The following is a 16,677-nucleotide window of genomic DNA, read 5'->3' as shown; positions in this document are numbered from 1 at the left end:
TTAAATAGTGCCCATCAATCCAGCAAGTTAAATTTCCACTGTCTGCAATGGTAGAAATAAGGCAGGCCAGAATCCTCATCACACACTGCCCTGGCCTTGTTTCAGGAAGCCCTATCAAATTTCTACCTCTGCCTCCGCCTTTCTCCTTCTCTTAAAAAACACCCTAGGCAGCAATGGGAAATGGAAATGGTGGTGGTGATACCAACGTGACTTGCCTTAAAGTAGGCTAGGATTCCATAGGGGGAGGTGAGTCTCTAATAATATTTCATTATTTGTGTACGTCCAGTTTGACTTGGCAACCCTCCCCTGGAAAGGTTAAAGTTTGATGCAGCCAGTTTGGAAAAGTTATTGAGCAGATACTTTGTTTGGATTTTATCGGGACTGAGTGAAGATGGCGGCTGCTTGCAGCAAAGATTTTTGGATTTGACAGAAACACCAGTGTGTTAGGGAGTACTGCAATTTATGGAGGAGAACCATGGACATTAAATCCATGCCAGCTGAGGATCCAATGTGCTAAAAACAACACTGCTGTTTCCACTTTACACAGAGTAGCCAAAGAGATCAGGTGCTGCTTACTAGCTCTCCTGGGACAGAGGGTAACACAGAGGTTGCCATGCCCCAAACCGCCCCCCCCGCCCCCCACAATTCTGTTGTCAGCACTGATCAGAGCACAAATACTTGACAACTTGCCTGGGACTGTGCCTCTACGTTCTGATGTACGCCTAGGGAGAGACAGGGGGCAGGGAGAGTGTGTTAAAAGCATTGGCAAAATCACTTCTGTCTCTGTGCCCAGCTCTGATGTTCTTCTAGGCAGACCTACACTAAAACAGGTATCTGTTTTATACTGGTTTAAAACAACAGGCTGTTTCTGAGATGAATTACTGCATTTCCTCCCCCCCCCCTTTAGCAGTGGCAGTGCTTTATAGCGAAAACTTTCATGCTGGCAGCGCTACTAAATCAAATAGTTTCCCACAGCTTTGCAGCATATATAAATAAATAAGCTGGCTAACTAATGCACAGTGAAATCTGAGACCACAAACGACTTATCCACACTTACCTTTCTGTCTGCTATTTCCAGGCAGAGGTGTGCACTCTGTGTCTGAGCATTTTTATTCTGCCCCCAGATTTCCCTTTAAAAAAAAAACCACTCTTGAAAGCTCAATCTGAGCAAATGTCTATTAGGGTTTTATGAGGATTACCATTTGCTCCAGTTGAGCTTTAAAGAGTGGGTTTGTTTGTCTTGCAAGGAAAGCTCTGGAGCAAAAGGGGGGGAGTGGGGGTATGCTCAGACACAGAGCTTTAAATTGCAGACTGTGGCTGGAAAGAGCAGAGGAAAGGTAAGTTGTAGATAAGCCCAATGCCATGATTTAATACAAACATGACATTTCAACCCAACACCAATGAGCATTGATACTGGGACAAAGGACAACAGACATAGTTCTTACCTCTTAACTTGTTGGTTATCTTGCACCCGGCCAAGCATGTTGATCCAATCCTCCGTCCACTAATCCCATTTCAAAGGTATGTGTTGCCAGTGCAACCAGCTCTGGAAACGGTGTTCCTTCTAGGAATCACAATTATGTTTCCAGCCAAGTGGTGAACTTAGGCAACTAGATGTCTTGGGGACGTCTAGGATTTTGGCCTGAGACTTTGTTTTCAGAGGGCCATCTTCAGCCCTCAGGGCAAGCGGCCCCAAGATCTCAAGTTTCTGAGGGCCTTCCTTGGGTGAGAGCGAGGAAATAAAGGGAAGAGTTTATATAAGAAGGAAGGTTTTGAAAAAGGAATATATAAGTCTACTTACTTAAAAAGTATTCCATAATCCACAACTGTCCTGGGAAAACCAGGACATCCCATTTTTTCGTGTGAGAGCCAGCGGGCTGCAGCCATTTTGGATGCCGCAATCACACACCCCAAAAGTGCTTTTTCAAGGCCATGATCTCACACAGCACCCCCAAATGTGTGTTTTTGGGTGCTGTGCGCTCATGGAAGCACACAGTCCTGAAAAAAGTGTTTTTGTGGGGGGCTGCGATCTCATTCAGTTCATGTGATTTGCTCAGAAGCCATGCGGCCTGGTTTTGGGCCTGGAAATGTTGGAGGGTATGGTATTTCTGATGTGTCGCTAGGTGCTAGATAATTTTCTTTAGCATAAACTGCTTTTGTTAGTAATAAGAGTCCTGTTGCATTAGACCAAAAGAAGAAGAAGAGGAGTTTGGATTTGATATCCCGCTTTATCACTACCCGAAGGAGTCTCAAAGCGGCTAACGTTCTCCTTCCCCTTCCTCCCCCACAACAAACACTCTGTGAGGTGAGTGGGGCTGAGAGACTTCAAAGAAGTGAGACTACCCCAAGGTCACCCAGCAGCTGCATATGGAGGAGCGGAGACGCGAACCCGGTTCCCTAGATTATGAGTCTACCGCTCTTAACCACTACATCACACTGGCTATCTTAGTGCAGCATCTTGTTCTCAAAGTGGCCAACCACATACCAATGAGAAGCCAAAAAGCAGGAGCAGAGTGCTCTCCCCACCTGCAATTCCCATCAACTGGTTTGCAGAAGCATTACTGCCTTCAACAGTGAAGGCAAAGTATACCTTCCACGGACAGGTACCCACCAATAGTCTTGTCCTCCTGGATTTGTCTAAACACTTTTCAAAGCCAACCAAGCTGGAGGCCATGACTACACCTTGCGGCAGCAAATTGCAGCATTTACCTGTGTTCTTGTTTGAAGAAGTGCTGCCTTTTGTTCATCCTGAAACTCCCACCATTCAAGCTTCATTGGAGGGCCCCAAGTTCAAGTAATATGAAGAATAAAGTCGCTGTCCAATACTCCACATTATACATAATACCATACAATTCTATTATGCCTCCCTTTACTTGCTTTCCCCCCCAAACTTAAAAGTCACAACCTTTCCTCATAAGAGAGTTGTTCCAGTCCCATGATCATTTTGACTTCCCTTCCATGACCGTCTTCAATATATTCATACCAAGAATGGGAAAGACCTACAAGGAAGTGTGCATGCACACGAAAGCTCATACCAAGAACAAACTTAGTTGGTCTCTAAGGTGCTACTGGAAGGAATTTTTTATTTTATTTTGTTTTGACCATGGCAGACCAACACGGCTACCTACCTGTAACAGCAAACATAACTGTTAATCATAGTAACATATTGTCTGTGTTTACAATGAGCTGCTCATCTGATTACTTTTGAAAGGGTATCAGTTTGTTTGTTTGTTTGTTTGTTTGTTTGTTTTAAAGATGGCTAGCACCGTATTGGCAGGTGAAAATGTCCAAACTTTAAACCTTCCTTTTTTTCATAGATGTAAAAGTCGGTATTCTCCAAAGTCAATTTGGAGAATACCGACCAGGAAAGGTTCTGGCAAGTCGTCCCCACCAACGTAGATTTGTGGATTTAGAGGCACATCTCTGCCCTGCTTCCCAGCCTGCAACATGGGATGCTTTTCCACCTCTCCCTCTCTTTGCCTTTGACTCCTTCTTGCATGCTTTCTGCTGCTTATTACCCACCCCCCACGCTGATACCAACCTGTCCCAAGTCTCCACATGATTCAATAGAACACAGCGATGCAAACAGCTGTTGCCATGGGGATTGTGACCGCATCTTCCGTTGCTGGGGGAGCTCCTGCAGACCTAATGTCTAGGCTGCACTCTAGGAACAGCCAAAGGGGCGTAAGGATGTAGTAAGGTAAAGGTAAAGGGACCCCTGGCCATTAGGTCCAGTCGCAGACGACTCTGGGGTTGCGGCGTTCATCTTGTGTTACTGGCCGAGGGGGCCGGCGTACAGCTTCCAGGTCATGTGGCCAGCATGGCTAAGCCGCTTCTGGCGAACCACAGCAGCGCATGGAAACGCCGTTTACCTTCCCACCGGAGTGGTACCTATTTATCTACTTGCACTTTGACGTGCTTTCGAACTGCTAGGTTGGCAGGGGCTGGGACCGAGCAACGGGAGATCACCCCGTCGTGAGGATTCAAACCGCCGACCTTCTGATCAGCAAGCCGTAGGCTCTGTGGTTTAGCCCACAGCGCCACCCGCGTCCCAAGGATGTAGTAAGAGTGACTAAATTAGGGCCATTGAATCAAACACTCTGCTCTCCACAATGGCCAACCAGATGCCTTCTAGGAGAGGCCCACATGGTGGACATGGGGACAGAAGCCCTTCTCTGATGGTGTGCCATCAAAATACCTCTGAAAGTAAAAGCAAAAGCTTTTTATTGAACTGTATGAAAGGTGAGTGGGTTCTGAAGGAAAAGACCCCTCAATGGGGTTGGCCAACTGTCCAGGTCCAGACTCTGGCTGGGAAAGCTGCATAACAGACAACAGACCAGCGGGTGTTGACACTCTTCCCCCATCCCCATGGCTTCACCTGCTAATAACTGACCTAGTTTCCACATCATGTTAAGACAAACCATGGTTTGTAGTGAACGTGCAAGTACGTGGGCTCCACAAGATGAGATTGTGGCTGCTTTGCTCCTCCCTGGTCATTCTGTTGCTGCACCGTGCTGTGTTAAGCCATGGTCTTGCTTAATGTGTCATCTGAACCTGGTTTAGGTCTGCAGGACAAAACCATGAGTCATAAACCACAGGACAAATCTTGAATAAAAATAATGGTTAGTTTTGAGAGAGCAAAACCATGAACCCAGGTTCAGATGACACCCTAAGTCAGCACTTTTAGAATTAAACATTATTATACCTTGCTTCGCCTGGCTCTCCTAATGTTAGAATGCTCGGGGGCGGGGAGGAGAGAATCTCTGAGAATATGTACAAGTGAAACTCGAAAAATTAGAATATCGTGGAAAGGTTCATTTCTTTCAGTAATTCAACTTAAAAGGTGCAACTAATATATGAGATAGACTCATGACATGCAAAGCGAGATATGTCAAGCCTTTATTTGTTGTGATGATTATGGCGTACAGCTGATGAGAACCCCAAATTAACAATCTCAACTTTGGGGTTTTCATCAGCTGCGTGCCATAATCATCACAATTATAACAAACAAAGGCTTGACATATCTCGCTTTGCATGTCATGAGTCTATCTCATATATTAAACTTCAGTAGCTAATGAAAACAATTGCTTACATAAATGGACTTTTCCACAATATTCTAATTTTTCGAGTTTCACCTGTATGTTATTGTTTGCAAGTATATTCCTGTTAGGAGAGAATATATTTGAGAACTTTCCTCCAGAATCATTCCAGCTCTGATTTATATAACCAAGGTCTGCGTAATAAAGGTTCGGCTGTGATCATGCCCTTCAGGGGTTTCCTTTATGAAGAACATGTCATAAACATTAGTTTTCTTGGAGCAGTAAAACAAAAATAGTCACGGCGACTGACATGCCACAGAACGCCCCGCCATGCTCAGAGCAGTGAATCCACCCACTTGCATGCTGCAAGAGCATGAGCACACCCTCCTGTCGCCTTCTGAATTCCCCTGAGAGACAAAGATGGAAGAGACAACTGAGGAAATTAAGGTAGACAGCTCAGAGATACACATACACTCTGACATGCAATGCAGAAGAAGACAAGCTCACAAGGAAAACTAACGCAGCCCATTAAAGGTGGTATCATCAGTGTGTTTGCACTGTATACTTGTCCTCGCCCCCTCCAAACGATGATTATTCACAGCTCTGTTTCTTGTCTTCAGTGTGGGCCATACCAAAGCCCAGCTATAGAGCAGGCTAGGAAAGAGTCCTAACATCATTCAATGGAAAACGAGCGAGGCCCCAACCAAAGAAGAAGAGCAACTTAAATTGACAGAATATGCGCAGCTTGCAGACTTAACAAATAAAATAAGAGAACAAGAAGAACATATGTTTAGAGAAGATTGGAAAACATTTATTGAATATAACTGTGTACAGCTGAGGACGCTGGCAGCATTATGATAAATTCAACAGTGTAAATAAGTTTTGATGGATGTAATAATGGAATACTGAATGGTATAGTTTTTTTTGTAAAATATGCAGGGATTTATGATATGTAAAATGAACCATGGAAAGAGAAGAAAGGAAGTCATTGATATCTTAAGGATGTAAAAATGAGTATTTTAAATTGAAAAACAGAAAATTTAATAATAATAAAAAAATTATATATATAAAAAAGCGTACTGACATTGTTCTCATAGCCCTTGGCCAATTGACACCTGCACTGCAACATCCAAGGAGGGAAGCTAAAAATTATTAGGGTGGATTCACAGAATTATTCTCCCACCATTTGGAGAACTGTGCCTGTCACACCACATACAAAAGACACACAAAGAAAATTTGTAAAGAGAAGTGCATTGGAATAAAACGAACAGCAATAATAATAACAATCACAAAGCTAGGTGTATCTAAGCTAGGTGTATCTGAAGAAGTGTGCATGCACACGAAAGCTCATACCAAGAAAAAACTTAGTTGGTCTCTAAGGTGCTACTGGAAGGAATTTTTTATTTTTTATTTTGTTTTGACTAAGCTAGGATGTATGATATAGAGCAGGCCTGTCCAACAGGTAGATTGTGATCTACCAGTAGATCACTGGACGTCTTGTGGTAGATCACTGGCTCCCCCCAAAGAAGCTCAACAACTTTTGCTCCCCTAAGAAAAAGCTCAACATTTTGGCCTTGCACCCCCAAAAGTGGGGTTTTCCCTCCTCCGTCAAACAAGCTCAACTTCTTTGACCTGAACCCCTTAAAATGGGCCTTTCTCCTTCCCAAAAGAAGCTCAACAACTTTGACCTGAACCCCCAAAACAAGGCTTTCCTCCCTAAAAAAAAGGTCACCAACTTTGACCTGAATCCCCAAAAAGGGGGTAGATCACTGCCAGTTTTTAACTCTATGAGTAGATCACAGTCTCTTGGGAGTTGGCCACCCCTGATATAGAGGATACTGTAGAAGCAGGAAAGGGAAGGAAAAAGAAAGAGGGGAAGAAGAGAGAAAAGAAAAAGAGAAGGAAAGAAGAAAAGGAGGGGGGGAGAGAGGGAGAGACCCCTACACCACTGTATATTTCTTGACCCCATGAGGTGTCTGGTCATCAAATAGCAAAATGCCCAAGAATTCATGGTCAGCCACTCCATGAAGCCCTGAAGGCTGAGCACCAAACCGTAGTGTTATAGTGAGAGTCAAGGAGCACACTCATCTCCTCCTTGTATAAGGTGAATATTGTTCCATGCTTTCCTTCCACCTCCCCTGTTCTCTATCTTCCTGCCATCATGTCCAAACCTGTGTCATTTGCACCTAAGCATCCCCTCAGGGCTTGTACAGCTCCATTTCAGCCTGCCAAATCCTCAGCACCACTCCTCACCCCTTATACAGTGACAGTAATATTATTCACCTGTCTGTCTCAGCCTCTTTCATAGTTAAGCATAAATCTGCAGTCCAGAAAATGTGGGTTAGGGCAGCTTGCATACATTTGAACTTGAGCAGCTAACCACCTTATTCTTTTGTAAACATTGCATTTGGTGTTTCAAGCCGCAAAGCTATTTTTGCTTTCTGGCCACCATTTCCACTCTGCACACAGATTAAACTTTCCAATCTGAATCCAAATTGGGAATCAATGGCTCTTGCTAATACCCCCAAGGAATGTACGCAATTATAGTACTCTTCCATATCATTCTTAAATGCAAAATGGTTCTGGATTAAGGTTTGGGGGGGGGGATCATGCTTCCAGGGTGACATATGTGTGTGATCTTCACATAATTGTGCTATTAAACATGCTAATATTGCCCAATGTGGGTGTGCAAACTCAGTACAGTGTGCATTCCAACCTCAAATTAGAGGTGCTGGTTGCAAAAGAGATCATAAAAGGAATTCTAACCAAAAGTGCTGAGTTCTTAGAATTAGTCTGAAAATAACAAACGCAAGCATTTAGCGGTGACTTTTCCGCACAATTTTTTGGTGTCAGATTGCTGCAGCGCTGTTACCTTCAGTTTACAGAGAAAATAAAAAGCAGGCTGGTGTGTGCTTATGAAACAGGTGTCACAAGCTTCATCGCACTGCAAGGCACAAAATCCATATGTCACTCCTGGGTGTGCGTGAACATTTTAAATTAATGCAGACTGCCGCTTCGCTGAAGATTTCCCATGACTGCCATTTCCGATTGCTTTTGTTCCGCTGAGAGTGGGACTCTGAAGTTCAGCCCTTGCCAGAGAAACGAGTCCTTTTTCTTCTTCTTTTTTTCTTTGCTATATTTAAAATCCTTCAGGCAAGCTTTTTATAGTTGCTTTGATTTCCCCGACGGGCGATTTTCAGCCAACGAAACAAGTGATATACAACAGCATATAGAACAGATGCATGTAGCCACCAGAATAAAAGGCACCGTGTTCATTGCTATATAATCGGATGAATTCTTGGACTCCCCACCACCAGCACCAAAGCGATACATTCACCATGTTAAAATCACAAGAACTTCACAGGGAAGTTTGATTACAATGGATAGATTTCGTGGAAATGTTACCAGGATGCTTGGTTAAATAAATGCATTTGAAATGTATGGCACAAACGGATTTTGCAATAGAGGAATAGTCCACTGGTGACACTGTGTGTATATGTGTGTGTGTAGGGCAACTCCTTTGCCCCCCATATAATATTTGGGGGGGGGCTGTCCCCTCCCAAAGTTGATGGGTATTGCCATTCAAATGGTGTGCATGTGCTGCATCATGTGATCAATTATGCAGGGTGGGGCTTACTTGGGTCCCCTCAATATTTTATTCAAGTTGGCACCTGTGTGTATATATGTGTGTACACACACACACACACACACACACACACACACACACGAGTTCCATACCTGAACAAGAATTTGAACCCAAGCCTGCCATGCCTTAACCCAACAGTCTACAACCCTTTGATTGTACCCAATAGAGTGGAAGCACCATAGATCTGCAGCACATTACATTTTGATAATTTTGAGAGAATGTTGTTGATGTTCAGTCGTTCAGTCGTGTCCGACTCCTCGTGACCCCATGGACCAGAGCATGCCAGGCACGCCTGTCTTCCACTGCCTCCCGCAGTTTGGTCAGACTCATGTTGGTAGTTTCGAGAACACTGTCCAACCAGAAAGAAGATTCCACCCAGGGGCGTCGCTAGGGGGGTGCGGTGGGGGCGGTACGCCCCCGGGCGACAGGGGCGAGAAGCGGCGGGTGGGGGCGACAAGCGGCGCATGGGGGTGACAAGCGGCAGCCCCTCCCGCCATTCCCAAGCGCTGCCGCTCCCTCCGTCACCCCAGGAGCAACAGCGCACGGCCGAGGGAGCACCCCGTCCGTGCAGCGCTGCTGCTCCCGGGGTGACCGGCAGCGTGGGGAGTGGTAGGAGGGGCCGGCGCTTGTCAGCCCCACGCGCTGCCGCTGGCTCCGTCACCCCGGGAGCAGCAGCGCACGGTGTGTGCGGTGCTGCTGCTCCTGGGACAACGGAGCGAACGGCGGCACGTGGGGGTGACAAGAGGCAGCCCCTCCCACCATTCCCACGCGCTGCCGCTCCCTCCGTCACCCTGGGAGCGGCAGCGCACGGCCCGACGACGGAGTGCGCCTGCACGCGCAGGCGCACTCTGTCATCGGATCGCCGCTTCCACAGCCTCCTTTTGAGCCGGAGAGCTTAAAAGCGAGCTCTTCGGCTTAAAAGAGGGCTGCAGAAGCGGCGCCGGCACCCCCGGAAACGCCCTGGGGGCGGAGCGTCATGACGTCACAATGTGATGTCACGATGCCCCGCCCCCGGGGCGTTTCCTTTGCCGCCCCGGGTACCGCGGAGCCTTACTCCGCCACTGATTCCACCTAAACATTAGGAAGAACTTATTGACAGTAAGAGCTGTTCAGCAGTGGAATTTGCTGCCAAGGAGTGTGGTGGAGTCTCCTTCTTTGGAGGTCTTTAAGCAGAGGCTTGACAGCCATCTGTCAGGAATGCTTTGATGGTGTTTCCTGATTGGCAGGGGGTTGGACTGGATGGCCCTTGTGGTCTCTTCCAACTCTATGATTCTATGATTCTACCTCTTCCTCTGTCGTCCCCTTCTCCTTTGAGAGAATACACTTATTAAATTCACAAATTAACCTCTACAGTGATTTGGTAGGGAGGTCCAGAAAGCAAATAGCATACAAACGTTAACTGGGCTTTGTAATGTCCTGCAAATGTAATGACCTGCAGATTATAAGCTTCAAGTTGCTTTACCGTCCCGAGCCTGACCTGAGGCAGCTTTTACTGTGACCCCATCCTCCACAGAAATGTTTTCATCTCAAATACTGGTACAGTCTGCCAACAGGCGATGCAGGGTAATCTGGGTGGTAGATCCATGAAATAGCAGAGAACTGAAACCAAAAATCTATGGCCTCTGCCTTGTCAATTCATACTATGTCATTGCTTCAAAGCCCCTTCCCTTTCTTTCCATGTCTGGCCAAAAAAGCTCGTATATGTTGCACATCAGAAGTGACAAGGCTGTAAATTATTTCCCCCTTTTTCAGAGATTATCTCTGTGTAGGAAGTTATGGGTTGTATGCAATGTAGGCCTAAGGAACTCGTTCTGTGAATGCAAATATCTGCCCTCGCATAATGAAATTTCTCTTCTCCTCTTCCCCTGCTCACCTCATGCCCTCCCCAAATCTGCCTCAGAGGGTTGAGGGAAACCCCAGAATATTTAGGAGGTGCACAAGGCAGAGGGGAGGGGAGAAGCTCCACTGCACAAGGGTGAATCCTTGTGCTGATGGAACACCCTAGTTGCACACCACTCTACCGTACATGTGCATTGTTGCATCAAGCCAGAGGTGCGTTGCTCGCTGCTTTGATAGAATTCAGCCTTCAGCTGGGAGACAAACTGAAAGGAGAGAGAAACTGGTACAGAGGACCAGACGTGTTTTTATTGTGGGATCAGTGCTCCTCACACATGGAAGTTTTTTTGCAGCATCCACATAACACCATCGGCATGAAAATGCTATACGTTTCTCTCCACCCACCCAATTTAATCCAAATTTACCCTTTCTAGGAGATATCTGATACATCTGTTGCCAGGAACCCATTTATGATATCTGCACGGCCCAGTTACAATATCAAGGCCTTACCTGGAAGAACCCTAATTGGTAGAAGGAACTTGAGCTGTCCATCTCCCTTCCCCGAAAGAGGGAGACAGCTTTGAGGTTTTATTTGCAATCAAGCAGGATGCAGGTTCTGTTAAATTAATGGGTGCAAATGCCAGGGAAAGCATTACTGTGTTCTAGTCCAGGGCAAGGATGGCAGAGTCAATGGAAGAAACCATGAATAATGGTTTTAACTTTGGAAGGGTGACATACAAACAAAACGATTGATTGGTTATTGTGTTTATTTGTTGCTTATTACAAAAATAACTCAAAGTGACTTATATTTATAAAAGCATACATGGTAGGTACGCAATTTAAAATACACCAGAAAGATAAAATAATGTTAATTGGCTGAAAGTGTTGATTCTGCAGAAACATAAAAAGGGGAAATTCTGCCTTACCCCACTCAAAGATGAACACCAATAAAGTAGAAGCTTGTGTATCCACCAGTTAAGACTAAAACACTTTGGGTGAACAGGAGCGTCTTTGCTTGGCACCTAAAAGCTGATAATGATGGTGCCAGGCACATCTCTCTGAAGACAACATTCTACAGTTGGGGAGCCACCACTGAAAAGTCCTATTCTCATTTTGCCACCCTCCAGACCTCACTGCAGGAAAGAACACGGATGCACACAATGGTGCCTTGTTGCTCTTTAATTCTGCCGTTTTTTTCAGAGCCCCCCCCCCTTTTTTTGTAGCCTGGTTCCAACTGATGGGCCTACAAGTCTTAAGAACAAGCAAAGCAGACGTTGCTCACCCCTCTGTGGCTCATGCCTGCCCTAGGCAGGGAAGGATGAAAGGGTGCTGGAAGTGAGGTGCACCTACAAACTACTTTTTCCGCAGACGTTTCTTTTTCATTCCAGGCAGGTGTGGGGCGGTTGTAGCTATTCAAAGGGAAAGGAAGGCACTCTGCACATGCCCAAGGTCACCCTCCCAGGAATCACTGCATCATCCATGACTGAAGGCGGGTCTGCCAGCAGCTGCCTTCTGACCAGTTTATGGCAGAGGCGATTTCTTCAGGCAGAGGGATGAGGGTCTGAAGCAAAGAGCAGCAAGGAGGAGGGCTCTTAGAAGGGAGGCGGCAGGGAGAGCCAGTATGGTGTGCTGGTTAGAGCGCTGGACTAAGACCTGGGAGACGCGGGTTCCAACCCCCACTCGGGGCCTAACCCGTTGGAGAAAAAGCGGGATATAAAAGCAAAACAAAAAAATGTGGCCTGAGCGGACTAGGGAACCGAGGCAGGAACGTCGGCCGATGTCCAAAGCGCCCAAAGGCGGCGCTTGCGCACTAGAGAGCAGCAGGTGTCTATCAACGCGCCGCCTCTGCGGAGCCGCCAGCCGGCCTTTTGCGGCTCACGTGGTTCCCCGCTCGGCGGGAGAGAAAGAGAGAGGGAGGGAGGCGCGCCTTCTCCTTTCCCGCGCGTGCTCGCGCCTCCTCCTCCTTTCCCTTCTTTCCCTCCTCCTCTTCCTCCGCTCCCCGCCCCTGGATGCGCCAGGCGGCCGCGTGCACGGAGAGGGGGGCGCTTCCCACCTGCGCTCCTTCTCTCTGGAGCTGGCGCGGGGACGGCTGCCTGCATCCCTCCTTGCCTGCCTGCCTGCCTGCCTTCCTTCCACTTGCCTGCGCCGCGCAAACAATGAGCATGCATGAAGCGGCGGCGGCGGCGGCGGCGGCGGCAAGTCTAGCTGCATAGAAAGGAAGCGGGGATCCTCCTCCTCCTCCTCCTCTTCTTCCAGAGGAGAAGCCAAGGTGACCACCGCGCAAGAGGGCTCGTCTCGCTCTCCTGTCTGTGTTGTGATCATATATATATATCTGTCTGTGTGTCTGTGTGCCATCCATCTCCTCCATGCGTCTGCCCGGGTGGGGAGGTTATGCCGATAGCCGCCCCCGTCACCCTGCATGACATTTTCCTTTCCTCCTTTTATGTATACCTGCCCCCCCCCCCACCACCACCACTCCGGTTTCCCCCGCTGCCAAGGTTTTGCAGCATCAGTGCCTCCAAGATCTATTTAAGCTCTGGGTGCTGATAGGCTGCCCTCCCCACTGCTGTATAGGGAGTTGCAAGACTTCTTTTCTTCTGTTAAATCGATTATATTTCAGGGATCGCTGGTAATAAACTCTCATGCCTGTTTGCAAGGTTACAGATTAACTAATTGCTCCGAAATGGTGGATGTGGATTTTTATGCTTCTTCCAGCACCATGCTGCTTTTCGGTCTTTAAATAAAACTTGGGTGTCATCTACGTGCGTGTGCTTTTAAAATCCTTATCTCCTACAGTTCTAGCTGTCGTATAACATTTTATTATCGAGGGCAGCAGGACCCTATAGCTCTGATACATGCAATTGTCCTTTTATTTTGACACGAAGGAGCAGGTGGGGGCAAGTGTTGCTCTGATGTCGTTTGCCTTCCTTTCATTTTTCTTTGAAATCCTGTTTCAAATCCATTGTGTTTCCTCTCACCACCCACATTTTGTACAGTCATGTTTATGTAATGGGTGCCTGCCCAGTAGATTTAGGCTGTTTTATGGCAGGTGCGGGAGGGGGCTTTTTTATTTATTTATTTATTTATTGCATGCTCCTTTAAAAGTGCTGTTTATCTGAGCAATAAAATGAAAAAATTGTCTTTTCGTTGAAGAGGACGGGTTTAAATATGAACGAAGACCCAACGGTTAATTTAACGTGGCTGCCTCCGGATCACTTAGAAGCCAGTCCGGCAGAGAATGTCACGGCTGCAGTCACCTCCCTGATTCCTGCCAGTGACCCAGAGCCAGAGTTCATAGTAAACCCCTGGGATATTGTCTTGTGTACTTCAGGAACCCTTATCTCCTGTGAAAATGCCGTGGTGGTGCTTATTATCTTCCATAATCCTAGTCTCCGTGCCCCTATGTTCCTCCTGATAGGAAGCCTGGCCTTGGCAGATCTCTTGGCAGGGATCGGATTGATCTTCAATTTTATCTTTGCCTACCTTCTCCAGTCGGAATCTACCAAGTTGGTCACGGTTGGACTGATCGTTGCCTCTTTCTCTGCCTCTGTCTGCAGCTTGCTGGCTATCACGGTTGACCGTTACCTCTCCCTCTATTATGCTTTGACTTACAATTCGGAGAGGACTGTCACTTTCACCTATATCATGCTGGTTCTGCTCTGGGGAGCTTCCATTTGTATCGGGCTGCTGCCTATAATGGGCTGGAACTGCCTGAAAGACGAGTCCACCTGCAGTGTGATCCGGCCGCTCACTAAAAATAACGCGGCCATCCTCTCTGTCTCTTTCTTGCTCATGTTTGCTCTCATGCTTCAGCTGTACATTCAGATCTGCAAAATCGTGATGCGCCATGCCCATCAGATTGCCTTGCAGCACCACTTCTTGGCCACTTCCCACTATGTGACGACCCGAAAAGGAGTGTCCACCTTAGCCATTATCCTGGGGACCTTTGCTGCTTGCTGGATGCCTTTCACTCTCTATTCTTTAATAGCCGACTACACCTATCCTTCAATATACACCTACGCAACTCTCCTCCCGGCCACGTACAATTCCATCATCAACCCTGTAATATATGCTTTCCGAAACCAAGAAATCCAAAAGGCACTTTGGCTCATTTGCTGCGGCTGCATTTCTTCCAACCTTTCGGCACGGGCGAGATCTCCGAGCGATGTTTGATTAAGAGACAGGACGGACGTTCATTTAGCGTTGTGTTACATGGCTTTGCTGATTTCATTGCATTGTACATAACAGATCCACACTCGAGCCACAGGGAGTATTGACCTTTTTTAAAGAAAGGGAGAAAAGGAAAGGAAAACCCTGTTGACCCAAATAAACCATGTTGTGCAGTTTCAGGATCATGCCTAGAAGCTAAATCATCTCTTTGCCAACTTTTGAGTGTTGCTTATATTCTGCTCTTGTTGGGGATGGGGGGGGGGGACTAATCCCCTTAGATCCAACTATTTCTCCCAGGCTTCACCATTTCAGTTGAGAGGGGATGTTCGATGTAGATCTGATTTCTCCCTATGAGAGAAAGTTGCCCATGTGTGCCACTTGCAAGAACCCACTTGCACCAAAATGTAGGACGAGGTACACATAGAGTTCCTGTTCAGGAGCAAGCAAGTCCACAACCCAACTTACTTGGGAAAAAAATTCATTAACTTTAATAAGACTAGTCCAGAGTAAATGGGTTGGGAATTTCTCTCTCTCTCTCTCTCTCGTTTCTGATGTATTTTAGAGACACAGATCTACAGACTTGCATTTTAGGACACAAGCAAATGACATTCAAGGAAAGTTACACATGAAGTGGGCTGTGGTCAAGAGATAGTCACCTGCAACAGGAACTAGTGGCCTGAGATACCAGATTGGGGTATACACACTGGCCTGCAGCGGTGCTGAGATTTCACCACCACACGGTTTCATATGGATGCCTACATAGGATGACTTGCTTCCAGATCTTGGTGTTGGAGGAAGGACATGCCAATGTATATCCACATCAGATGCACATGTTTGGTTCCTGTTTTAGCAAGGGATGCCGTGCAGAGAAGTTTGCCTAAAATATGACCTCAGAAGTTAGCGTTTCCCATAAATCTCTAAATGAGCAAAAAATTAGTCTTTTCCCCAGTTGTTTATGCAACTGAGACCAGTTATGCTGCATTTTTTCTTCTTCTTAGTATTAAGAAAACCCCATCCCTTTTGGTCTTCAGCCCAGTTCACAAATAAGACGTAGCTAAACCATAGGTTAGTGTAAGTATGTTGGTTCCCAGAGAAGAGATGGTAGCTGTTGTGCTCCTCTTCTGGTCCTCCTGCTGCTGCACTACCAAGAGCTAAACCATGGTTTGGCTTAGCATGTCATCTGAACCCTGGAATTGAGGTTTGTCCTGCTTCAGGTAAACCATTAGTTTTAACCAGTGCTTCCCCGCCCCCCTAGAAAAATAGGTGTCGGTACTCACCATGAAGTTGTTACAGTAAGTGCCACACTTTTAAACAACAACAACAAAAGAGGTGCCGGTACTGTGTATCCTTGAGTACCCCCTGGGGGGAAAAGCACCGGTTTTAACTAATATTTATTTTGGGGTTTACAGCTTGTGGTTTGTCTTGGGAGAGCAAACCATGATCCCATGTGTGGATAACACACCAAGCCAAAGAATAGCTTAGCTCAAAGCAGTGCAGCAGGACGAGAACAAGGGGAAGACTGCAGAGAGTCTCTCAAGAACCTTTGCAGTTGTGCCAACCCATGGTTTGGCTTACCTTATATGTGAACTGAAGAGTGGGCAAGAATCATTAACTCAGTTTCCACTAATGTTAACCAGGCTGCACATCCAACAGAAACCTTCAATAGCTCCATTAGTGCTTGTGTTTATGATTATGCACCCTAGACAGCTGATTTGCAATAACTAAGACTGTTATACAGCAATAAAGCACGGAATGCTCTGTTTTTACAACAGATTAGTTTTTTCAGCCAGCCTTGCAGTTAGCCACTAGCCCACTCATATTTGGTGAGTAATGGTTTCTTCTGATCACATAGATTGCCAAACCCACTACTGTGACACTTAAAATACACGAGGGCAGGCATATAGGCTGGTGAAAAAAATATTGGTGGGGCTGGTAAAAAAATTCATCTTCAAGGCTGCAAGAACAATTCAATGAAACAACATGCTT

General features: G+C 46.5%; 1 protein-coding gene across 1 annotated transcript; it reads left to right on the top strand.

Annotated features, from left to right (window-relative positions):
- The first annotated feature begins 12,633 nt into the window (after positions 1-12,633).
- Positions 12,634-14,942, top strand: GPR12 (G protein-coupled receptor 12). The gene is made up of 2 exons (XM_033146366.1): positions 12,634-12,790; positions 13,675-14,942. The coding sequence occupies exon 2, from the start codon at positions 13,690-13,692 to the stop codon at positions 14,692-14,694; it is 1,005 nt and encodes a 334-aa protein (XP_033002257.1). The 5' UTR covers positions 12,634-12,790; positions 13,675-13,689; the 3' UTR covers positions 14,695-14,942.
- Positions 14,943-16,677: the final 1,735 nt, after the last annotated feature.

The sequence above is a fragment of the Lacerta agilis genome, chromosome 4, assembly GCF_009819535.1.
Source record: "Lacerta agilis isolate rLacAgi1 chromosome 4, rLacAgi1.pri, whole genome shotgun sequence".
In the NCBI taxonomy this organism is placed as follows: domain Eukaryota; kingdom Metazoa; phylum Chordata; class Lepidosauria; order Squamata; family Lacertidae; genus Lacerta; species Lacerta agilis.
This window is presented reverse-complemented; position numbering and strand designations above follow the sequence as displayed.

Coding starts and splice junctions, on each gene's coding strand:
- GPR12 (XM_033146366.1), top strand. CDS start 13,690: ATGAACGAAGACCCAACGGTTAATTTAACGTGGCTGCCTCCGGATCAC.